Consider the following 24,865-nt stretch of genomic DNA (forward strand, 5'->3'; position numbering starts at 1 on the left):
TTCCGTGTTCAGCTGTCCTGTACCTGAATGAGCGGCACCTTCCACGGCTTGGGTGGGAATTTACCGGTGGCGCATGATTTTCTATGCACGTCAGATGGGTAAGCTCGTATCGAACCGTCCATCTGGGCCAAATGGGTCCAGTTCCAGATAGGCTCTAGCCTCTCACCTGACTTCCACCTCCTTTACGTCGTCCAGATTGAAGTTGTCATCCACAGACTTAATTTGTACTCGTTTTCATCTTTTGGGAAGACCAGTTTGGCCCTTATTTACAGACCACAATACCGCCCCGAATGGCTTCTCGGGGAGATGCAAGCCACACGCTGATGCCTTGCGTGAACGACACAGTTGATACGAGCAAACTTTCCGAAGGGCTGCATCGCGGCGTTTGGCCTGCATAGAAGACATATCTGGAAGGAATCGTGGGCAACCACAGCAAGCCACATGGCAAGATACATCGTGCTGTTCCACCTCAGGACATCTACGGCTCGTATATCTACCTAGGTAGTCCCGGTCTCAGCACCAGTGGTTTGGCCGATTCTGCTTTGGAGATGGCTGCCTTCCTTCAAGCCATCTGCTCACGATATCGAATGTTGCCATGTATCGATCGCTCAGCTCATACTTGGCGGACGACCGCAGTCCTAATTTTGGCTTTTCCCTTCGGGCCTGAGATGATTGAGACATGAATTTCACATCCTCGAGGCAGATTTGACAGCCAGGAGACACGACAAACATACATATAGACTCTCACCGCGAGAACTAGAGCGATGCATCATCTTCAACACAATCGTTTAGCTAGCCGGTAGTATCATCAATCAATCACCATGAAGCTCTCCTCCACTTTCGTGCTCTGGACCTTTCTGTCCTCTGCTCTTTTCGCCATCGCCGCCCCAGCAAACGACATTCGTGGAGACGACGACCGTGAAAGCAGCGACAAAAACAGCAAGTCACTAAAATCCATGGAGCGAAAATACAAACGGAGCATCAGGGAAATCCTAGATAAGCGCGACCGCAATCACAAGTGCAACGCTCGTACGGTGTCAATCCGACGAGAATGGTAGGAGAATCCGTCTCCCACACTTCAAGAGAACTCACTAACGCGAGATACGGACAGGGGCTCAATGTCCAGGGGAGATCGTCTGGACTACATCAAAGCGGTGCAGTGCTTCACGAAGAAGGCGAGCATCAGCAATCCCAATGTGGTCCCGGGTGCTCGCAATCGCCTCGACGATTTTGCGGCCGCACACATCCAGGAGACAAACAACATCCACTTCAACGGCAACTTGTACGCATGGCATCGCCACTTCGTTTGGACCTACGAGCAGGCTCTCCGTCAAGAGTGCGGTTACCAGGGTGCGCAGCCATACTGGGACTGGACTATCAACGCCGACGATCCTCGCTTGTCTCCTGTCTTTGACGGGAGCAAGCACTCCATGGGGAGCAACGGCAAGGTGATTCCACACGGCGCAACGCTGCTCACGGCATTTGGAAAGGATTTCACCTTGCCGCCAGGAACTGGTGGTGGGTGCATTGAAAAGGGGCCATTTTCTGATCTAAAGGTATGGAGGCTGTTATTGCATTCTCGCTTAGCTTTCGAATCGCACCTCGCTAATGGTCTTGTCTTTCTCTTCTCATCTTCCCCCAAAATCTGTAGCTGCATCATCAAATACAAAAACACATCTAACGCTCTACTCTCTAGGTCAACTTAGGCGTCAACCCGGTCATCCTCCCGGCTGCTGCCACCGCCGCCGCTGTTGCCGCCGCTGCTACTGCTGCAGTTGGTACGGGTATCGCTCCGCCAAATATCACCACGGTTGATGCAAGAATCAAGGTCAATACGACAGGAATCAACCCAGCTCTACAATACAACCCACGCTGCCTGACACGAGACATCAATCTCTTCTGGAGCAAACAAACGCGCGTTTCCGATGTTGAGTTTGTACTCGGCTGCCCCACGGTTGATTGTCTTGAGAAGCGTGCCGACGGTTGGGAATTTGGCCCCGATGTGCCACAGCCGCTGATTCATGCTGCGGGTCACTTTGCTGTTGGCGGGCTCCAAAACGATCCCTTTGCCAGTCCTGGAGACCCAGTCTTCTTTCTTCACCATGGTCAATTTGATCGTTTATGGTCCATTTGGCAAGGACAAGATCTGAAAAACAGGGTCAATCAAGTAGGAGGAACTAAGACCCCCTTCAATGGTATGTACCCCCATCCAGTCATTTTCCCTCCTGAACTCCCGACCTCGACTGCTTTGCTTAGAATGGTGAAGCTGAGTGTTGACGTATATGTAGAACCCCCAAGCGCTCCCGTCACTCCAGACGATATATTAGCCTTTGGTGCTATTGCGCAGCCAGTAAAACATCGAGATACCCACTCTACAATTGACGGGCAATATTGTTATATGTATGACTAAAAAGTATTTGCTGCTTGTATTACTAGGGGATATTTAAGGGGGGTAGTTGTATCACTAGGGAATATCTGAGGGGGGTTAGAAAGAGGAGGGGTTTCAGTGGTATATTCTTCGATGACACATGTTTTTCTAGTTAGTGTGCATTTGCGTATTTTCTTGCATAGGGCATTGTTAGTGCGTATTGAATCATTCAAATATTATCAACATCGTTTGTAGATTCAGGCTAGCAAATGTTTTGCGAGCAATTCAACTTCGACGCCGGTGATATGAATGTACCAAAATAAAATTCAAAAATTTGACTTAATTCTAAATACTTGTTTCTGTGAAAACTGAAATGAAAAGTTGATAGCTTATCGTCGTTAATCACCTACCGTTTTGTACATTCAATCACATGTTCTCACATAGCAGATTCTTAACCTTGCGGTGTCCCAAACCTCACAATTAAAGCGCAAGCGACGAATTGCATCTACCTTACAACCCTTTCCTCCTCCGCAACTCTCCTCGGAACTTTCCCCTCGCGCATCTCTCGCTTATCTTACTTTAACTTCCCACCCGCGCAGGGGTTCAAATCCTACTTCTTACAGTAGCTGGAAAGCTGACTATCAAGCTTTCTTGGCATAACAATACGAGCAGCGGCTCAGCCCTAAATCCCAAGAGCTTGCACTCACCACCGAGACAGATTAGTTTGTCCTACCTCTTGCTGCTCCGAAAGTCTTGGGCGAGGCGTAGAAGAGGCCGTCAGATCTGTAAGTTGATTGAGCGCGTAGGCTGGACTCTCAGCCTGGATTTGGCAGGAGAAGCAGCGGCTGAGATGTAGCTGGATGTCTGGCTTTTGGGTAGAGTCATGACGTGAGAAAGATTCGGTATGTTCCTTTTTGTTCAATACTGCCTTGCGAGCATACGGATTTAGATTTGCGTGCGTCGCCAAGGATGGCTATACTGACATGGTTTCGGGGGGTAATTCTGGGAATTCGTTGTTCTCTTCTTTTTCATTGATTATGGTGGTGTTTATGTTTTTAGTTGTTTATTCCTCGAAGTGTTCATTCAGAAATCATTCCAGCATGTCGTCAGAGTATCAAGTGATGAATTCTTGCTCTCAGCCATTGTCTGGGATAGATATGAATTCAAATTTCATTATGATACCGACCAGAGAGACGATTCAAGCAACAAAATCTTTGCATAGAGAGAAAACCATTGACCCACCAGTGCCTGAGCGAGTCAGACGAAAACCTGTAGCTTCAAGACTTTCAGGCTCAAGACGCTCCCGCCCCAGTATTCGAACGCGTTTGAACTCGTGGGAACGTGAGATGGAGGAGCCATTATGGAGAAATTCAAGACCGGTAGCTGTTGACACTCCGACGGCAGAACCGGGCGTCTCGGATGAGATGGACATTCAAGAGCCGCACTCGCAATTTGGCGGTATTCCTCATTCAAATGACATAGACAATGATCCCAATTCAAGGGTGTCGGGAGATTGGCAACAAGTGGAAAATCTTTATCCAAACTACAACTATAGCGGGGATATCGGACATGGCAATATCCACGATATGAACGACTTCTCCTCGACCACCATTGACACCCAAAGAGTCAAAATCCCCCCACCTCTCACTCTAAAACCCGCTTCAAGTACCACACAGCCAACCCCAAAGTCCGGCCTCCAAGACATAGCCCTCATCGCAACAATCTGCGCAGCTCACTTCCTCACGCAAGCAGGTCTCGCCCAATCAATCGCACCCATCCCCAACATCTCTCAGAGTTTCACCACTCCAACCCACACCCCATCACCATCCTGGTACAGCGCCGCGTACTCTCTAACAGTCGGGACATTCATCCTCCCATCCGGCCGCCTCGGCGACATCTACGGCCTAAAACGACTCTTCATCATCGGCTGGCTATGGTTCGCCCTCTCATCTCTCAGCGCGGGTTTCAATCCTCGAATCCTAGAAACCATCGACCAGCAATCTAGCTCACGGGGAGAAGCGTTTTTCTGCGTCTGCAGAGCGTTGCAGGGAATTGGGCCTGCGCTGTTGATGCCGAACGGTCTCGGAATTCTCGGTCGCAGATATGAAGGGAAGAGGAAGAATATGGCGTTTGCGTTTTTTGGCGCCAGTGCGCCGGTGGGATTTGTGGTTGGTGCTGTCATGTCTAGTCTTTTGGCGGAAAAGATACATTGGGTTTGGGCGTACTGGGCGCAGGCTATTGTGTGTCTGGTTATGGCTGTCGTCTCGCTTATGGTCATACCGTCTATTCCAGCGAGCAGCCAAGAAAATGCTACCACCGCAGAAGGAAGTTCCGAAGTGGAATCAATATGGAAACGACTCGACGTCCCAGGCGCCATCACGGGTGTCACAGCTCTCATCCTCATCAACATCGCGCTCAACCAAGCAACACTAGTCTCCTGGTCCACACCCTACACCTACTTCATCCTCATCATCGGCCTCATCCTCCTCACCCTCTTCCTCTTCCTCGAATTCACCCCCTCCCTAACACCGCACCCGCTCATCCCACCCCCCCTCCTCACCCTCGACACAAGCTTCATCCTCATCTGCATCGCCTTCGGCTGGGCCACCTTCGGCATCTGGATCTTCTACCTGTGGTCCTACCTCTCCACGCTCCGCACCCTCCCCCCTTTACAGACGAGCCTGCAATTCTCCCCCGCAGCCCCCTCCGGCCTCCTCGCCGCCCTCACAACCGGCTTCCTGCTCTCCAAAACCACACCCCAAATCCTCATGCTCCTATCCATGTGCGCCTTCTTCACCGGCACCACGCTCATCGCCACCGCCCCTGTGAATCAGACATACTGGGCGCAAACCCTCCTCTCCATCCTCGTCATGCCCTGGGGAATGGACATGTCATTCCCCTCGGCGACGATCTTGCTCAGCGGCAAAGTGGCGCCGGAACACCAGGGCGTGGCGATGAGTCTGGTGAATACGGTTGTGAATTACTCGATTAGCGTGGGGTTGGGGCTGGCGGGGACGGTGGAACGGGGGGTGGATGGGGATGGTACGGGGGTTTTGAGGGGGTTTAGGGGGGCGTGGTATTTGGGGATGGGGTTGAGTGGGGTGGGGATTGTGGTGGCGGTTGTATTTTTGGTGGGGACGGTGGGGAAGGGGGGAGGGTGGTGGAGAAGTTTGAGAGGGTAGGGGATATGTTTTGTGATTTGGCGGTTGGAAAGGGCGTACATGACGTTTAATGCACCATTTTTGAAGTTTTGGATGCATGAAATACAAAAAGGGTTCATGATGCAAAAGATTTAGACGCTGGGCTCAATTCAGCTATGTAGTGATTCGGGAAGACTACATGGAAACATGGGATCAAGAGAAGTGCTACTACCCAATTTTGCGCAGGGACCAAATATACTGTTTACATTGTTTGGATTTAATACATTAAATAGTTACAGATTGTCTAAACCGCATCCATGGAGCGTCGTTGGTGTGTTGGAGAAGCTTTGGAAAATTATACAGAGTACTATATTAAACACTGTAGACTCTGATTTTTCGCAGTTCATTATACAGCAAAAACACGCTTGGATTGTCATAGAAGGAGACCTGGAGATGTTTTTAACCAAGAGTCAAAATTCGAATGACACGAGGTCAAGTGAGCATAAAGCACGAGGGCCTAATGTATAGACAGCTTTCTTACTTCACATCCTCAGTGGAAGTCAGGGTCAATGTTTATAGCTACTTTTTTTTCCTTCTATTATTTCTTTTGACGGGTCTAGAATGATTGCATTTACATATGGTGGACATTGGGGAAGAGACACAAAGGAGTAGTCGGTAGGTGGAGCTGCTACTATAACAGCAATTAGAGAGAGGTTTTAAGCATTGGAGGAGTCTCAACGTGACAAGGAAAAAGCTTTGAGCATCTCAAATAATCTCTCAGGTAAGTCATGTCCCCTTCACCTGTTTTGTATCAGGGTGCTGATTGAATATGAAATATTTGACAATATAGCAAACCCGATGAATCGACTGTAGAATAGTATCGCAGAGGCTGGGAGCTTGGGTTCTACTATGAGCACGCGAAAAAGGGAGATTGAATCAGCTGCGATTTGTGTACAGTAGAAACTATCGCTACTCAAGTCAACAGCTTAGCTACTTCTATAAATGAGTTCTCAACCCAGAAACTACAGTCTCTATAGTTTATCAAGTCTTCAAATGATGTTATAGATTAGTTTAATTGGCTTCTAGCGCTTGTTGAGCCAATAACTAGAGACTTGGCTAATATACCACGAAATTTCCACTTCTTGCACTAAGAATTAGTGGTTCAGCTCATCATTTACTTCTTGTGGCTTCAAAAACTGGTATCTCAACCCAGGTTGCCCACAATTGCGGTTTTCTGTCTGCGCTTATGACAACTCTCTGATAAAATTGCTATCTCTCGACTGGCACAAGTGATTGGGTGCTTAAAAGAGTTATAGCACATTCATTATACTGTTAGTAGTGAACTTATTGAAAGAATCGGTAGCTTGAAATGAATTTTGTTTAATAGATTGGAGATTTAACAGAGTGTAACGTATTCCGTTAAGTATAATATTCTCTAGTTAATTAATATACTATTTTAAAAAGACCTTAATACTAAAAAGCGCTAGTAATATTAAACGCTAATGTTTATTTCTAAATATTAAAGGTATATTTACGACTACAGAGTCCCACAGAGAGCTTAACTAAATTTAAGATAGTCTACACAAGGAGTCTCTGCGGCTGCGCTAATTTATAGTCGGTTGTCTGAAAATCAGGTACTATTTGCGCATACAACTTCTGGGATTCTAATTTAATTTTCCTAAGGACGAAGGTGTTGAGCTTGACCTAAACCACTGCTGACTTCCACCAGTACAATGGTCGAGGTTGTAAACTTGATATCTGTTGATAGGATTGGATATTGATAGCGGCGTATTAGGTGGTGACATGATTCTTGACGCAGTCAGGAACAATAAGGAGAATTGCAAGAGTAGAGGGATACCCAAGTAGAATGGATTATAACAGTTTTGTAATCAAGAAAACAGCCTGTTTCGTAGTTGCGTCAGGAGTTCGCTTAGCTAAGCAGCCCTTACATATAGTATCTAAACCCTCCTTTTTGAGGATAGGGTTCTCTGACTTTTTGACCCTATTTCGAAGCTACTCTTCTGGCAACAAGTTTATAGCCTACGTCTTGAAGAGTGAGTTTACACTAAAGCGATCACGATGTTAACTTATCTATTTTCGAAGTTCCTGTGTTCGTAGAGAAATGTGTCGCCCACTAGTGCCGACATATATCACCGCTTTGACATGGTTCAAAATCAAGAGAACATTTCATCCACTGTATGAGATAACTACTATGTCTATTTTCTCAATTGTTGATGATAGTCATCATTGATAGACTGCAGTTCGTGATAACTGACGACCCCTGTATCAACAGGCTTCGATCTTGCACCTTTCCAAATGAATGATCGCATGCCCGTCATCACCGGTCTAGGAACTTCAGGAAGTACATTTGGTGGAAGACCAGGATTCACCCTTTCAGATGGGTCCGAAGATGGCGGAACTTCTTCTTTCGTGGTGGGTCCCGAACGACGGCTTCGGTAGTACAATAGACGAGCTACGAAAGTGTTTCCGACAACTGCTTTTTTGAATACCACGAAGATGATTGGCATGCAACTGCACACGATGCCAACGTTTAGCTCCACGACCCTGGTAAAGTTAGCGAGCATTCAATTCTTTGGCTCTACTAGGGGTGCCTCACGTTAGAGTGTATGGGATCATCGTATCCCAGAATGAATCGAGAGATTTCCGTGCTTTGAATCGATATACACATCCGACGACGGCGCAAACACATGCTCTGCAAAGGTCAGTTGCGTCAAAAATTATTTGAGAAAATAACTTACATCAGACCAGACAAGAAAATAGCGGATACACCAATTTTCCGGCCAAGAGGAAGACGAAGTCCACTGACAAACCATAACGGAATAAGAAGAATGTAAAAGTCTGTCACAATCCCCACAATACCCTGTACAGAAGTAACATTATTCATCTTGTGAGTTGTCGAAGGCGAGCGTGGGGAGATCCAATCCTCTCCTTTTTTCGGCATGTAGAATATGGTGAAGGCTATGACAGTTGCAATGTAGAATAACGGAATGAATGCAAAAGCAGCCCATATCAATACTCGTGCAACGTTGCGTGGTCTGAACATTCGGATATAAAGTAGTAAAAGGCACAATTTTACCAGAATTGCGCCGAGGGAATATAAACCCATGGTAGGAATGATTGCCTGGATAAATGAGCATAGTTTGAATCAACTGAAATTTCGACCAACCTTGAGAAATGGTTCGTTCAGACGTCCTATGTTGATATCATACATATGAAGTCCAAGCAAATCGTCCATCACTAATTGATGATCAGCAACATTCATTTTGGAATGGACACTTGAAAAACGCACTCCATAACAGTAACCCGCAGTAAGCGCATACCGAGACCTAGATGATGGTTAATTCTCCGTTCACGCCACAAGTTACGAAGGCAATTACTGACACCAGAAGCAACTGCAAATACTACCCAGCATTAATATTATCCAGTAACATGCCACCAGAACACTCACAATCATCAGCTCCGATGCCTCCAGAAATTCTCAGTCGTGTATAAATACGCATGATCAAGGATATGATTGCCATAGGCAATGTGATATATACCGCCAGCCTACATCCAATCCTATTCTCGGCTGGGTTGAGGAAGTTTGAGATTACGCCAGGTGGCGGTTGAGCCGCCGGAATGGTGTTCAGGAACTCTGGGGGAATAAGGCTGAGGTCCACCATCTTGCTTGTGGATGAAACTTGACTGGGGTGATTGACATAGAGCTTGACAGGCTGTCAAAACTAGCAGTGCAAGTGACTTTTTAGTCCTCCTGAATGGACAACATTTTGACTGAGACAGATGTGTACGTAGGTGAGATAAAGAATGGAAGATTGATTGATCCGTGAGGGAGAGGTGATTTAATCCACTGATATTACGTTGACTAGAGTTCCAAGAAATCCAAAGTGCGCTAGAATTCAGCTCGAAGAAGGTGGTGTGCAGTGCATGCAACGCGTCAACAGCTCTGCTAGTGGCGCAAAATATCGTGAGTTTAGATTGCGTTGCAGTTAATAGTCGCCGACCAATGCAAAGAGCTCATTTTCGATGCAAGACGACTTCTGATTCGATGAACTTTGACGGGTCGTAAGACGGGATAACTCGTTACCAAGAATTGGAGAGCAGAACACCCACTTTGAGGGTGCAGCATGTTCTTAAGGTTCCCCAAACTACCAAACTCCCGAATGAAAGGCAGCACAGCTCAGCCTCCTTCGATTCTACCAATTGGAACGGCGATCAAGCTCTCCTTGGAATCATCGGGCATGGTTACCCAGAGGAAGTTTGGGCACCTGCTTTATTAGTTCAGTGCTGTGTGACTGTTCTACTTGCATAGGTAAGAATTGAGATTGAGGTTGAATGTCATATCTTCTGATGACAGCTTACAATCGAGGCCACGAGGTTTACCATCCACAGAAACGCCATCACCTAGGGCCACGATACTCTGAATTAGCCATCCGTCAGCCCAAACGGCATTTACGAGAGTCATTGCGAATAGGATCGATAAACAATTGCTTGAAATCGTTCTCTCCCACCCGCCAATGCATGTTGGCGTCCCAGGCGAGTCGGTTGCGATCATTTGGGCTCAAAGGATTTCAATCCGACCAGGACAACTGCGATCGCTGGGAGAAAGATGCGATTGTGCCTGGGTCATGCAGATTGATTTCGAAGTAGCATAGCGGCACATGCAGAACGCAGAGCTGCCTATCAACGTGCCGATAGGGAAGTCATGCAGGGTTGTGTGCGAGCAGCCCCCACGAGTTATTTTTGTCGAACATGCCAATGAATGTCGACGCCAAGTAATATCACTCTTTTACAGGGCGGTTCATAAATCAATCAATTAAATCGGGAAAACACTCCGAGCAGACGAGCCGCTGTTCAGTACGGCAGAACATGACACTGCCCAGCGACCTGTCCAAAGTCAAATCTACAAACAAATCTCATGGAAATAAATGACTCTATCATGTAAGTCACAATTCGAACATTTGTATGTCAAATTTCCTGAGGTTGAATGGATGAAGTGTTTTCCTGATCTTTTACGTACAATAAAGCAAACGAAAAAGAAAAGGGTCAACAGAAGAAAACGAGATCCTCAGAGGAGTCCGTCAATAAAACATACCAGAAGAGGAACTTTCAAAAGTTGGATGATTTGACCGCCATGGCCAGCCCATCCTTTCGCAGAATCTTGCACCTGACATTTTTAGCGACCAGTCACGATGGAAACTTCCCAACTTTGAATGAGAATCCGCACTCAAACCAGAAAATGTTGAATTTACAGTGTTGAGCTGAATGTAGCGCCCAGAACATGTGCTTTTACTGATGGTTGACCCAGACTTTAGGGGTTGAGTGTTCGTTGAGCAATTGTCTTTTCGTAAATAATGCAAGTGATGAGATTACATGATCAAATACACTGTTCATCTCTCGTTCGCTTAGCTCTATGCCGGAACCAAGATCATCCAAGCTTGTTTAAGATCACTCATCGGAAGGTTCAAAATCATGATCCTTCTGATCACTTTTAGAGCTCTGTGTTGTTTGGTCTTTTGTTTCCGGCGAAGACAGACTCGAGCAGTCTCAGTCAACTCCGAACGGCCTAAGATAGAGCCATCTAGAATGCTGATGACGCCTTCCAAGAGTTGCCCTAAGAGTTGTCTTTTTGCGACCGCTTGCGGTACGCTATCTGGATATGGCGTGCCGTCTAAGAGGTTTACGTCGAATGGACTCGAGAGATCGCCAGTAGTCCCAGCCAAATCCAAACGGGCCAAGATAGAGCCATCTAGGATGCTTATGACGCCGTCCAAAAGTTGCCCTAGGAGTTGTTGTCTTTTTGAAATCGCTTGCGGTAGGCCTGTGTCTCCTGAATCCTCGTCCAGGGATCTCCTATGGAATGAATCGGAAGGTTCTTGAGTGGTTTGAGCAGAAGTCGAACGTGCAGGTGTAGAGTCATTGGTATCGGTAATTGTGCTCGCAATACCACTCAAGAGTCTTCCTAGGAGCTGTAGCTTCATAATCTCTTGTGACACGATTTCTTGGCTAGATGTCTCGTTAATCGATGATCTTTCAACTTATTTTAAGTCGTGGCTGAAACTATTCAAGCTTGACAGGAGGTCTTGAACGTACCTTTGGAAGTCTTGTCCATTCTCGGTAGTTTCGTAGCTGTGTTCGAATCTATTCTCCAAAGTGTCTCGAACATACGGGGAAGGAACGAGCACCTGGATCGTAGCTGATAGGTCGTCCAGATTGCTGGACACGGAATCCACAGTATCAGCAGCTAGCTGCCGAGGGATAGTCCTTCCGATAATGAGAGGAACGAGACTAAAAAGGATTGTTGATGTAATCAATTTCATCGCTGCGATGTGATATTATATGGAGAGCAGAAATGGGAGAGGAAAGCGATGGTTGTTGAGTTTGTCAACGCTTTAAAGTGGTTGAGGAATTGACACATCCGGTGGCAGCGGTTCATATACAGTCCATTTGCCCAGAAACGTCGGAATCCACGATAATAGACCCATGATTTATGTGTTTTGGATCTACCCATTCAGCTCAACTCAAGTTCAATCGTGCACCGGCAAATGTTATGTGAAAATAGAACATCCTTGCTTTACCAATGGGTGACAATCCCATGTCCCACGTCCTACGAAGCTATTTCCTGTGATTGCAACCCTAATCGCAACTCCATCCTGATTTGGGTATTTCCTGTCAGGTCATGCGTTGAACAAACATTTTTGTTTCTTATTCTGAGCGATTGTAGATCATGAAATATGTATTCTGAGGTGATGCGGTCTTCGCGTGTGGGAGTACTGTCACGATGTTCAATTTGAAATGCGCCATCTTCAAAACAGCGACACGTCGGACGAATGTTGTTTTTATGACGGGATCTTCAGAGTTCCGCTGCACTTATCGTTATATCTTTGCCGGATATTGTCAGTGTGTTATCGAGCCTGGAAAAGCATGCCGCAGTAGTCGCCCAAAATACCGTTTTCAATTCCTATCCGAACATCTTCTTATCTTGAGAATAAGTCAGGAAAGTTTTGGAGAGTATAGTCTTATAGTCGCGAAGAATTAAAGTCCTAGTGAGTTAGGGTTGCGTCTATCTTCTGCAATATTTTCTAGAGAAAGGGATATATCTCTTTTAAACATGAATAACAAACTGCACTAAAACTACTGCCCATTGAGATGAACTTATACATCGCTATGTCTGCTCCAAAACTGTATAAGATCTGTATTAAGATAGCTGCAACTATTTTAGCTACAGCATATAACTTGCTACACGTACCCATCTTACGACCAAAAAAGAAAGCTTTTGCCGAATGTATCTCTTTGTGTATCGGAGAAAACAGTTTGGCACATAAAGAAAATCGTGATAGTAGCACGCCCAGTCTCATGCGCTGTTCGTTGTCATGGAAGGAATCGTCGTCTGATGCACCTTTCTCACGTGCTGTGTCAAATGGTCTTTTCGCGTAAAGATTCTCGCCGGATCTCTTACACCCTGAGATAGTACATCGATGAGGCTTGACACCGGTATGATATTTCTGATGACGATGTAGCTCGTGCTTTCGCTTGTAGTGCTTGGTGCATCCGAAAATTGGGCAATGATATCGCTGATTGAGTCTGATTCGTGTAAATTAGTGGAAAACCCGAGAATTGCATTTGGAAGAGGCTTACTGTTGAGAAGCTGGCGCAGCAGGTGGATTTTGCGCGCTCGTGATAGTGCTTGTGTTGTAAGTCATGCTTGAGAACTTTGTTAGCTAAGGATTGGAGTAGAAGATGAAAAGGGCGACCTCACAACTGCGATGTTTGATGCGCACTCTGCGAAACAGTGGCTGGAAGGGCGTCTAGGATTGCTCGAGTGGATAGCGCCGTTTACTTAGGGGGACCTTGCTCAAAAGGTCATCGTCTTGAAACATACTCGGTCGCGTAGCATTTTAGGCCTATTATATTCCCAGGAATCAGACATCGTTATTAGATCAATAACCAAGAAACAATACGAATACAAAATCAACAATCAGCCAGTATGGATAACGAGCCCTTTTCCCTGATATTTCTTTTCCTTCCCCCTTCTTTTTTTTTTCTTTCCTCTCTTTTTATCTTATTTCTTCTTTCTTCAAGAGAATGTAGATGATGTAGGTCAGTGTCATATTTCAAGTTGTCCTACCAAATTCGCTACCGGCAAAGACACGTTCCAAACGTGCCTTTGAGGATTTCGCACGCCAGAGCTTCGGAACTATTTACTCGTCAACTTTAAACAATTTCAGACTCGAGAGACTAAATATAATTGATCGTATTAAAGAGCCAAAGCTGTGATGAGAGTTGGTGCGAGAGAAGGGGTGCGAGGAGTGTTCCGAGTCGTAGTTCGAATATTGAGGACGTCAAAACTTGATGTTTGTGAAAGAATTAAATAGGCGGACAACGAAAACACTGATACTATGGCGTGTAATGCGCTTTTGTTCTAAAGTGGTGAATTCGGTATGTTGTTGATATTAATATTTGATTTAGAAAGTATGAATGAGGAAAGAAGCGATGATTTAAAATTCAACTGCCCCGCCCTCCTAGTGACACGTTAACCTACCGCCTTTTTCAGAAGTGCACTTTTCTGCGCCTCCCTGCACACGTGGAAGCCAATCCACACAAGCTTCGTCAGACTCGAGGTCCGATGCAGCTGTTCGAGCCCTCTTGCTCAGCTGTCCACCTGGACCAATTGAAAGAGGTAAGGCTACGATAGCGGGGTTTGAGGACAGAGCAGCAGAAAGGGCGTCGATGATTGACACGCACAGTGTAGTGAGTGGGCAGATCTATGTGAACTGGCCAATATCTGAACTCGTATTTCGTAAAAAGGCTGGAATATGATAGCTATATCTTTTAGGCTTAATTTATTAACACGCCACCCATTTTTGCTAACCAAATAGGGATTTTGGTTTTTTGACAACACTGGTTGAAGATAGGTGGTCGCTAATCTATATCCTGATAGAGTCATCAGAATGATCACAAGGCTCGTGTCGTGTTGGGTCACTTTGCGTTTACAAACCCTAAGGGGTACCTATCAGTGTTCAGTAAGCCTGATATTAGCTATGATTGGGAAACGGGAACGGATTTTGGCTGGTCTATGATTGACCAGCAATATGTTGGATCTCTCGCAACGTTTGCCTTGGCACCCATCCTCTTCGTCGGAGAAATTCTCGAACGACCTGAGGATTATCTGAAACGTTTAGCCAAGAATGCAAGAAACTTCAAATGCTGATGATCGCGCATAAGTCGCAAACTAAACTAGGACGAACCGGTGGTAAGTTTGAATTTCAACGAGTCGGTATCATTCATGCTATTGACCATGGAATGCAGTCTACCTGTGGCTTTTATTAGCAAAACTGCTGAGATTTAGAGACTCGCTCTCGTGGGTGGCTATCTCTGGGTGACGACACACTACAACAATCTCTTAGCTGCTGCAGTGGGAAGTAAAATGATTGAGATTGCAGTACGAGTCTACGAGACAATATTTGCCGAATGGCGAGGGATCGTGGGAAGCAACTTTGCGATGATCTAGTTGGTCTGCAAAAGAAGTACTGGTGTATTGGCGACATTCGCGTCTTGTTGCAAGGCATGGAGACGATTTCCGGTCCAATCACCAAATATCCAGGTGTCGAAATGGGCTGGCAAACTTTTCAAAAAGCGCTTGAACTTGGAGTTTCATGTCAGTTCTCGGCGCTTTCTGGTGCGTGCGGCTTATTCCGGATGGCCGCCGTTGACTATCTCGGTCGAGGAGATGGATGATGCAATTCTAGATCAAGCGTTTGCTAATGTGGTTTTTGATACTTCTGGTGTGGCACCTCTTCTACAGACTGGAGGTTTTGAATATCTGCAAGTAATCAATGATTTTGGGCAGAGCCAATGAACACGGTTTCAGAAGTTTAGCTCTTTACATCTGCATAGATCTATGGTATTCTAGGTTGGTTGAACTACCAGGTACATAACCCTCAGCATGTCTTCATAGCTCATGAAGAGAGGACAGCTACAGGCAACAGTATTTAGACAATTTTAACAGTCTCTAGCGCCCACTCAGATGGATGTCCAGTCTTCACGAATGTACGCCCTGTTCTCCGAAAAGTAGACGAAGCAAAATTAACATGCTGGAGAACGAGGCAGTCAGCGAACCTGTAATTCTCATCATCCCATGTAATCGCAAAAACATACACCTCGTCGACAGGAGTGATTTCCATCTGATCCATGGATGTTATATCTGGCCAAAACTCGCATTTTTCGACAACGTCACGCCCCACGTCAATCAAAAAAGTATAATGATGCACTCTGTTCATGCCAGAGCCCCGAGTCAACGGTCCACTAAGTGTAATAGTTCCAGTTCCGGGTCCCTAAGGACTGTTGGTCGTCCGCAATACAGTTGTATCTAAAACTTCACAATATCGTCGCTTTGCATTCTGTCGACCTAGGGAAACAAGAGAGGTCACAGACGCCCAACTCCACGTAGGAGCATACTGTGAGTTGTTCCGGCGAGAGTGTCCGTTGCCTAGTATGAATGTGGACCAGAGCAAGTTTGTAAAAAGTTCTGATTTCCACAAGCCAAATAAGTAGTCGTCAGGGGTGTAAGGCTTCATCGAACTAGCTACTCCTGCTATTGCGGGAAGGCGGTCAGTATCATACGTGACCTTCCTTGATGTGAACTGTTCAATGATACTTTGCCAGTCGAATCTCGGTTCTTTCCGAGTAAAGATATCTTTATTTCCGATCGGCTGCTGTATCTTGAACAATCGGCCCTTTGATTCATACTTTTCTAGAGTGCACTCACAACGCCAATTTTCTCTACACTCAAACACCTTCTCATTTGCAGTATGGTGAAGTGTCCTAGGGGAGAGAAGTCGCTCCTGAAATGCCCATGCTCTCTTATCTAAAACGTTTGCTTTGAAATTACCATGTCCAATATCCTTTTGGACTTCGAGATAGAAGACGGAAAAGTTGTGGGATACATCTAAGACCGTTTCTCGTGCATGTACATGACTACTCACTCCATCTGACAGTCCCGAGCATGGTATACTGACAGCTTTATTGGCCGAATCGTATGTTGCAGAGAAAATACTTTCACTCGCATCCTTGGCAGCATCTGCTGAGATTGTGAGGTGAGCTTGAGAATATACATCTGCCATTCTAGTCGATTCCATGGTCCAATCGCTACTATCATCCTGGATAATGCATAATGCGTCAATCCACAGGTATTCGACCCCAAAGGCTCGAGTGAGAAGAACAGCGTCCTGGAAGAGGATGGGCAGCATTGAGAACGGGATTTGTATTTGGTTCTGCGCCAGCGTCGCTTTTGTTGTGGTAACAGAATGGAAATTGCCCCAGCAGTAGCTGAGTGCTACATACTTCGCATGTTCCCTATCGCTGCTATATAATCTAGGCTCGATTGTTTGTGAACCCACATGTATTACTCTTGTTGGCAGCTGAGAGGAGTGGACTTGACAAGCGCGATGCGACGCTACACATTCCTGTATCCACGAGCAAACCAGGTCTATACTCTCGGGCGAAGAGGTGTTACTGGAAACGCTGCGAAACTGATCCCATGTGAATACTTCCCATTTACTTGGGGAGTCTGCGTATCCGTTAGAAAGTGTTGGCACATGATACAAGATGAGTCAGAGCAAGATACCGGGAAGCGTGTAGAAGGAGATTTCTGTGCTTGATGGCCCTTGCACAACATGAATGGAAAGGCATGGTTTAAAATTCGCTATATTCCGTACAAAAATACTAATTGCTGTTGTTGGTGCTTGATTTCTGTCTGATAACTCCGTGATCGCGTGTTGGAGAATGCGGCAACCTTCACATCCCTCTTTAGCTGCGTCTAAAATTAATTGATACGTAGTGGAATAGCGATCAGCAAAGGACGTCAAGAGATTGAGCTGTAAGTCTAAGCAGCCTTTACAGACGCCATCAATGATTGAAGTGGCGATTCCTGAATTCGCAGCGCTGGGTTCCGACATCGTCAAGAGAAAGAAAGAGAAGCCTCTGGGTATTGTACCCTTGGGCAATGGGCTTTAACAACAATGATAAGAATGAGCCTGCCATCATCAACATGATGTTGAACCATCAAAGCTGGCAGTGAATTAATCACCTGTTGTGAGACTCAAGGAGAGGGGTACGGTGCAACACTGTGCGGCGGAAGAGAAGAGAAGTAGAGGTCTGTCCAAACCGACTTGACCATACCTTCCTGGTAATCTCGATACTCATCAGTACCCTAATTTTGCATTAGAGCAACAATACGGAGCCTTTGGTACGATATAAAAACATCTGACACGATCGAATAATTCGCCAGAATGCACAGATGGGCTGAGAATTTAGCGAGAAGAATCAGGCGCGTTCGCCCCTCCATTTCCATCGGAGATCTGACCAACGCGCCTCTGGAAGATCGATCACCTCAAGATTTAGTCCAACAGCATCTCTTTTCTAGTTACCACATATTTCTGCAACCAATTTCACCCCTTCCCGTTGTTCGTTAAACGAAGGACGATTCTCCTAATGACTAGCATCACGTGATGCGTGCAATTCACTGAGCGCAAAGGCAATCGCGACAGGCATAATATCGAGTTCACGCGCCTTCTCGCATAACCTCATCGTCAAGATGATCACTCCGCTTTATGATTCGCAATGACCTAGAGGCCTGTTTTTCTGGCCTCTCCTATTCTGAGATCGATCAATTCCCTTCTGTCCAACACTCGAGATGTCTTTGCCTCCTCTTTCAGCAGTGCTGGGATTCCGCCCGCGTCTACTCTACCAACGAAATCGACCGAGCTTCCCTCCCACCTATAGACCAAGACCTCATTTCCGCCTGGATCAAAGCTGATCTCGCACAATCCGAAGCTCGATTTCGCGCAAGCGTTGCCGCACGCAATGACGCCCTAGACGCGTCGCGCGTGGCAGAGGGACTATCCACCGTCGCAGAATCCGAACGAGCATTCGCGGTAGAGATGGAGCTTGGGGATTACGATATGAGCACACAAAAGGATATGTTTGATGTCGCGAGCGCAATGTATACGACGGGTGTGGAGGCGTGGGAATTCGTAGTCTTTAAGACCTGGGGATGCAAAGAGGGAGAGCGCGAGAGGTGGGACATATTTTGGAGACGCTGGAAGGATGTCATGGACTATAGGTTGAGGGACATGGGGGCAGTGGGTGACTTGGAGGAGGGAATAGCAGGCGAGTTGGTGTGGTGGTTAGTGGAGGATGAGAGTATGGATGGGAAGCCATTTCAGGAGGTACGCGATTGCTTTACAGAGTTGGTTAAGGAGGCAGAGGAGCATATACCCCTTGGACTGGATCTGGATCTCGCATTGTTCGTTGATAAAGAATCCGCCGAAACTTTGCTAGATTGCGAGGAAGGGTCCAGTGCTTTGCGTTCTCCAGATGATGACGGTGTTTTCGTGTGGGGAGTGGACGGTAACTACGATGCAGATGATGATAGAAATGGAGGCGACGAATATCCGGGATACTTCAAGATCTCGACAACTGTTTTGATTTCAGGACTATGGCACACTTTGAATGCCCAAACGCCAGACGAGCTTTATCCTGGAGATGGACAGATTTCCAAGGGCATCTGAGGAAGTTTGACATGACAAAGTCTATTACCTACCTAAGCCAGGCCCTCAACTGCCTTCTTAGCCACGAATGCCTGGAGGTAACAAAATCCGTGTCATCGGACAGAGATCTGTCATTTTCCGAGGCACAGTATCTGGCACTCCTCTGTCCAATTTCACACCTGATCTTGCTACCTCAGCCGGCGAAATAAATCAAAAATGTGCGAACAACTCGACCTGGAAGCTCCTCATCTGCGGAACCACATTTTGCTTCCATTCTCGAGATGGAGTCGTTCTGATGTCACCCCCACCGCAAAGTTATGCGTCAAAACAGAATGTCTCAAACAGAATGTGTCAAACAGAATGTATGTATTTATTATGAAGTGGCCAGGTGAAGTGGCCAGAAGTTGACCAACGCTAATCTAATATAGATGCCACCGTGCTTCATAATTACTCTTCGCGTCTGCAACCCGCAAACGTGGTATGCGTGCTGAGAGGCGCTATTGTTCCAGACTGACGTTGATACTAATTGTTGCTGTGGCGGTGATTTTAGTTGAATAATATCTCAAACTGCAGCTAGGCAGCTCCTCCTATGTGCACTTTCCGTATGATTTTTGATTATCAATGATTAGCTTTTGATTCTCATTAGTAATCGGAATCACGTACCATTCATTTGCAGTCGCGCAGAACGCGCTGGTAGTCCCGCAGAAACCGCTACTACTACAGCAATTCCCGTCAAACGCTCCGCCAGCACATGTCAGAACAACTTTTGACCCACAAGTTCCGTCAACCTTGGGAATATTCAAAGTCAGGCACGCGGTTGAGAATGTTTTTTGACTGTTCAAAAGATTCTGGTAAGCATATGGTTTTCCGTGATCGGAGAAGAAAGTCTTACCACCCAACACTACAATACCCAGCTGCTGTTGATCCGCAAAAGCCGGTACTGCTACAACACTACAACAAATCAAATTAGCGTGCTTCCAAATGGAGACCAAGGAAAAGCTGTCATACGTTGCCAAATGTAGACCCGACATGGTCTTCCCATTTTTGCCACAAGCTCCGTCAGGCGAGATATTGTTGGTCGCAGAACATGTCCCAAACGAAGCATTGCAACCGGAACCACAAAAATCTTAAATGGTATAGAGTTCAGCTATCTATCATTAGACTTCTACTTTGGTAGAGAGTCTTAACTTACTAGTTATAGAAGATCTATATAAAAGCATCTGTTTTGCAAAAAAAGCCAGAACTACCACAGCAATCTCCGAACGTTGATCCTTTGCACGTCTTCATGTTCTTCCCGCACGCTCCGTCAGTGGAGATGTCAAATCGTTGCTCGTCTCTACGTACAAATGCCATCCAATTACCGAAGCGCTCATTGACAAAGACCACGATCCCAACGATGACCGACCTCCTGGAGAATGCTGTTTTACTGTCCTGGCGAGTGATGTGTTAGTACAAGAATGATGAGACAGGCAATCCTGGCGCCTTATGGTGTGAAAGTAGAGACACCCCTTATCCGTGCCACAACCACTTGAAAGCAGATGGCAATACTGCTTTAGCAAGATGCGAGGGTTTGGAGAATGGCATTGAGTCATTCGTTTTTCAAAAACAAGTTATTAGATGCGAATAGCAGTGAGATTACATTAGGGATTCTTCGGACGGGTATGATAGGCATGAAAAATTATTTTGATTAACATAGATACCATGATAGCTGAAAGCAAAGGCAAATTTCTTTTCGAATCTCGAGTTTTTTATTTGCTTTCAACGGAATAGCTCTGCTTCGCAGCATAGTAGATGAACCACATGCAATCGTGTGCGGCATTGGGGTCGTACCTCTTTTTAGTGCTCTACATTAATTACACGCCTTTTTGTTATCTTCTCCATGCTGTGAGCTTTCACTCGAAAATTAGACTCTGAGCATATTTTCCCTTAACCCAGTATCTAAACCTTATGTATCTTGTCTACCGAAAAAGACTTATGGCCGCCCTCGAACCTAGACGGTAGAAGAATATGAATTTTGTTGACCGCCTGAGCTTGCTCAGAAATATCGTAGAGAACTAAGGGGTTCTCAATTTTGACGAGTACTTTTCACACGGCATACGCCAAGAGGAGCTTTTGATACTACACTTGCTTATATCTGAATGATTGAGTAATTTAGACTCCAAAAATACTGCCTATGTCATCGTAGCTTATGAGGCTTCCACACATAGGGTTCTCAGTTTGATTTCTTGCTGCTTCGTGAAGTGATGGAATCCGGAAGTTGGTATCAAATACAGCCTATTTCAATTCCTACCACGAAATACTAGCTTTGCTCCCTTGGGTTGCGATGTGTTGGCACTTCTCAATGCAAACTCGGAGCAGGCTGTTTGGGTGCTTAGTGGTGACCCGCTTAGCTAGGAGCAGCAGTGAGCCGTATGCACTCAGACGTGATACACTGTGCTGTGAATTTATCGAAGCACTCAGGATTGCAATTCAAGCTGCTGGTGTTGGAAGTCGGAACAATGTTGCGATGCTTGTTTAACAGATGATTTGATGGTCACCTTATCCCCAAGTATTTCCCCAGCATGCCGAACTTAAATAGGTAGGTATTATTACAAATCTATTCAAAACTTGGACTTATTTTGAGAGTATATCATATCTTGGATTTAACTTTCCAGATGTCTCGCGATTCTTCTTGTAAACTCTTTACAATCTCACCCGCCTTTCTCACATCATGAATCAGCCCTACAGAAGCCCCGGCATATGTCGCCAATCTTCCTTCAGGACCCCAACCACTGTCGCCCTTCTTAGCTGCATCATCGTGACGTTCTTTAAGAATATCAAAGTCTACATTGGCTTGATGCTCATGCCAACTACGATTGACTATACCACGTGGGCTGTACTTTTCTGGCCATCCGTGCGTGCCTCTGAGCTGATTGTAAAGAGTTGTTCGGACTGTAGATGTTCCCCCATTATTGGCTCGGACAATCTCATTTTGATAACCTTTGCTGATGCGTGCTTCGGACGAAGCTAGAAAGCGTGTACCGAGTGCTACACCCGACGCACCAAGCGCAAGAGCAGCAGCGACTCCTCTTCCATCTGCGATTCCTCCTGCAGCAAACAAAGAAATTCCAGAATCTTTTAAAGCATCTGCAATTTCGGGCAAGAGAGCCATCAATCCAAGGCAATTCTTTGCCATACCATGACCACCGGCCTCATCGCCTTGAACAACAAGTACCTCTGGGCGAAATTTGCTTCTTGCCGCTTCAACAGCTTCTTGGAGTGTTCCGACCTGGATCCATATCTGAGTTGCAGGAGAGGCATCTCGTAGCGTTTTTATCCAATGATCAAGATCTTTCTGTCCGTCGCGAGGTGCAAAAAGCCATGCTGCACATGGTGTATACTTCTGGACAGCGATGACAGCGGCATTTATATCACCGTTCCAAAGTTGAAACCCAATCCCGACGGGTATGATAGATTTAAGTGTCGAAGAAGCCGGCCGTGTTGTGACTGACATCGCTTCTAACAATTTTCGTGCCACGGCCAGATCCTTCACAGTATCCTCTGGCTTTGCACCCGGTCCGATGAATCCTAATCCACCTGCTTTCGATACTGCGACTGCAAGCTCTGGACCTGACATAATCCTCATTGGTGCAGCCACGATGTATGGACTCGTCATCCAAGAGAAGTTGCTCAATAGTCTTTTGGCCATTTTAGCTTGCGAATTGCCAGCGCTCTACCTATTTGATCTTGTAAAAGTGGGATTAATTTATTCCAGAGGCTTAGTCTTTGTCTGATTGACTTGAGGTGATGTTCGAAGGTGGGAAATTGTGTAATATAGATGAAAATTAGTGTCCACCTCCGCTTTAGCAAGTGCCGGTCGAGGATCGGCAATTGCGGGTAACACCACACATCTACAACTTCCCGAAATTTTAACTTCGACCCAAGATTGCAGCGCAAGAGACAAACATGATCATAGTTGAATTTACCTCACTTCTAGCGATCACTTAGGAATAACCACGGTTGTATAACATTCCCGTTGACAATCTGGGAACCTTGTATGCCCATAGAGCAACTTTTTGACAGTGCTTGTGTACTCTGCTAGCCAATCCAGTCCTCTTTGGCTGAAGGTTCGGATACTATTTGTAAACAAAAATTCTCATTTTCTTGATAAGTCGATTTGTTTAGACAAGAAAATCACAACAAGCTGTATTTTAGGCGCGATGATGGATTCATTGAAAAGCACATTCAAAACACGTAGGATGAAATTGCCAAATCATGTTGGACATTCACACCTATCAGAGTGAAGATAGAGTCTAATGCACTTGAACGTTCCTTCGACATTGAATCAATTCACGAGCCCCCTCTGGCCATTGCCAAACCCTATGAGTCTGGTATTGCACCGGTTCCAAAAAGCTCCATCTTGATGTTTTTGTCATTGACCCCATAACGTTTCAATTGCTTGGACGTATTTACCATAAATTCTGAAGGACCACAGACAAAATATTGGGCGCTGTCATCATCTGTAAAAAGTAACCATTTGTTCACATTCTCCAGGTTGATTCGCCCTTGTTTATCATATTCGCGACCTTCAACCTCTGTTTGAAGTGGTCTAGAAGAGAAGTAAACCGTGTGCATCGCATCATTGCGAGAGCAGATCTGGTCAACTGTTTCTTTGAAGGGACGCATCTCGTGATTTCTTGCGCCATGAATCCAGGTGATGGGTCGTGTGGTGTTTTGTGAAATTGTTTTCAGGATGCTCAATAAACATGTTGAGCCTACACCCGCCGAAATCAAAATCACTGGAGACTGGTCCTTCCGTTGCGACTCGAAGTAGAAATCGCCTCTGGGGTGAGAGACTTGAATCTCGTCCCCAACATCTTTCTGGTCATGCAGTAGATTGGAAATCTGCCCACGTTGATGTACGTGACTGGAGTCCGGTGAATGAGCCTCAGAATCTCTTTTGACACTGATTCTGAGATATTCGTTTCCAGGGGAATCACTCATACTGTATTGTCGAGCCTGCCAATGACCTCCTTCCGAATCTAGAATGTGAACATTCACCGATATGTATTGACCTAGTTTATACATCGGTAGCGAAAAAGTCTCATCCACGGGTTTAAGATAAAACGACGTAATTTCCTCGGCTTCCTTGATCTTCTTCGCAATCCTAAAACTTTTCCAGTTTGTCCATCCGTCACCACGCTGGTACAAGTCCTTTTCCTTGCTCATCATTATGTTTGCCAACTGCCAATACGCCGTTTCCCAGGCATCAAGAATTTCGGGCGTTGCAGCATCTCCAAGTACTTCTTTCATTGCTTTCAGCAAATGGTAGCCGACCACATCATAACTTTCTGGTTGGATGTAGAGACTTGCATGTTTGTGACAGATTAATTCCAGAGCTGGACTTAATCTCCCAAGGTCATCGATATTTGAGGCGTATGCATGTAGAGAAGCACCGAGCGCGCGTGCTTGACGGCCAGTCGCTTGATGTGTGCTGTTGAACACGTTTTTGAGCTCGGGATGCGCAACGAGTAGGTCCGCATAGAATTTGGTGGTTATTGTTTCTCCATGTTGCGCAAGGACCGGAACAGTCGCTTTGATCGTCTGTATTTGGCTTTTCGTCAAAGTGGACATCTTGATTGAAATGCTGGATGGCCACAACAATGTAGGATCACAAAATTCTCTTCGGAATGAGATTTCTTATTCTTTATACAGCATCCTGAGGCCAAAGGAAAATAAACTTTAAGAAAACGCTGAAGACCATTAGAGTTCTGTTCCTCCGAATTGAAGCCCCATGGAAAATCTTTGAA

General features: G+C 45.9%; 10 protein-coding genes across 10 annotated transcripts; 3 read left to right on the plus strand and 7 right to left on the minus strand.

Annotated features, from left to right (window-relative positions):
• Positions 1-821: 821 nt before the first annotated feature.
• Positions 822-2,410, plus strand: GLAREA_12218 (Di-copper centre-containing; the record flags this gene model as incomplete). The annotated part of the gene is made up of 4 exons (XM_008083000.1): positions 822-1,054; positions 1,112-1,556; positions 1,697-2,195; positions 2,289-2,410. 4 exons carry the CDS (start codon positions 822-824, stop codon positions 2,408-2,410), a joined length of 1,299 nt encoding a protein of 432 aa, XP_008081191.1.
• A 1,133-nt stretch (positions 2,411-3,543) lies between these two features.
• GLAREA_12219 (MFS general substrate transporter) lies at positions 3,544-5,550 on the plus strand (the record flags this gene model as incomplete). Its single annotated transcript, XM_008083001.1, has 1 exon — positions 3,544-5,550. The coding sequence occupies one exon, from the start codon at positions 3,544-3,546 to the stop codon at positions 5,548-5,550; it is 2,007 nt and encodes a 668-aa protein (XP_008081192.1).
• Positions 5,551-7,724: 2,174 nt separating this feature from the next.
• Positions 7,725-9,191, minus strand: GLAREA_12220 (uncharacterized protein; the record flags this gene model as incomplete). The annotated part of the gene is made up of 6 exons (XM_008083002.1): positions 7,725-8,073; positions 8,126-8,221; positions 8,268-8,650; positions 8,696-8,766; positions 8,850-8,930; positions 8,978-9,191. 6 exons carry the CDS (start codon positions 9,189-9,191, stop codon positions 7,725-7,727), a joined length of 1,194 nt encoding a protein of 397 aa, XP_008081193.1.
• A 1,746-nt stretch (positions 9,192-10,937) lies between these two features.
• GLAREA_12221 (uncharacterized protein) lies at positions 10,938-11,846 on the minus strand (the record flags this gene model as incomplete). The annotated part of the gene is made up of 2 exons (XM_008083003.1): positions 10,938-11,532; positions 11,620-11,846. The coding sequence occupies 2 exons, from the start codon at positions 11,844-11,846 to the stop codon at positions 10,938-10,940; spliced, it is 822 nt and encodes a 273-aa protein (XP_008081194.1).
• A 1,034-nt stretch (positions 11,847-12,880) lies between these two features.
• GLAREA_12222 (uncharacterized protein) lies at positions 12,881-13,229 on the minus strand (the record flags this gene model as incomplete). Its single annotated transcript, XM_008083004.1, has 2 exons — positions 12,881-13,100; positions 13,165-13,229. 2 exons carry the CDS (start codon positions 13,227-13,229, stop codon positions 12,881-12,883), a joined length of 285 nt encoding a protein of 94 aa, XP_008081195.1.
• A 2,631-nt stretch (positions 13,230-15,860) lies between these two features.
• GLAREA_12223 (uncharacterized protein) lies at positions 15,861-16,775 on the minus strand (the record flags this gene model as incomplete). Its single annotated transcript, XM_008083005.1, has 1 exon — positions 15,861-16,775. One exon carries the CDS (start codon positions 16,773-16,775, stop codon positions 15,861-15,863), a length of 915 nt encoding a protein of 304 aa, XP_008081196.1.
• Positions 16,776-18,137: 1,362 nt separating this feature from the next.
• GLAREA_12224 (uncharacterized protein) lies at positions 18,138-19,097 on the plus strand (the record flags this gene model as incomplete). The annotated part of the gene is made up of 1 exon (XM_008083006.1): positions 18,138-19,097. The coding sequence occupies one exon, from the start codon at positions 18,138-18,140 to the stop codon at positions 19,095-19,097; it is 960 nt and encodes a 319-aa protein (XP_008081197.1).
• A 604-nt stretch (positions 19,098-19,701) lies between these two features.
• Positions 19,702-20,107, minus strand: GLAREA_12225 (uncharacterized protein; the record flags this gene model as incomplete). The annotated part of the gene is made up of 3 exons (XM_008083007.1): positions 19,702-19,705; positions 19,740-20,027; positions 20,085-20,107. 3 exons carry the CDS (start codon positions 20,105-20,107, stop codon positions 19,702-19,704), a joined length of 315 nt encoding a protein of 104 aa, XP_008081198.1.
• A 1,598-nt stretch (positions 20,108-21,705) lies between these two features.
• Positions 21,706-22,764, minus strand: GLAREA_12226 (Inosine monophosphate dehydrogenase (IMPDH); the record flags this gene model as incomplete). Its single annotated transcript, XM_008083008.1, has 1 exon — positions 21,706-22,764. The coding sequence occupies one exon, from the start codon at positions 22,762-22,764 to the stop codon at positions 21,706-21,708; it is 1,059 nt and encodes a 352-aa protein (XP_008081199.1).
• Positions 22,765-23,435: 671 nt separating this feature from the next.
• GLAREA_12227 (Globin-like protein) lies at positions 23,436-24,689 on the minus strand (the record flags this gene model as incomplete). Its single annotated transcript, XM_008083009.1, has 1 exon — positions 23,436-24,689. The coding sequence occupies one exon, from the start codon at positions 24,687-24,689 to the stop codon at positions 23,436-23,438; it is 1,254 nt and encodes a 417-aa protein (XP_008081200.1).
• Between the last annotated feature and the right edge of the window lie 176 nt (positions 24,690-24,865).

Source organism: Glarea lozoyensis (genome assembly GCF_000409485.1).
Source record: "Glarea lozoyensis ATCC 20868 chromosome Unknown GLAREA17, whole genome shotgun sequence".
Classification (NCBI taxonomy): Eukaryota; Fungi; Ascomycota; class Leotiomycetes; order Helotiales; family Helotiaceae; genus Glarea; species Glarea lozoyensis.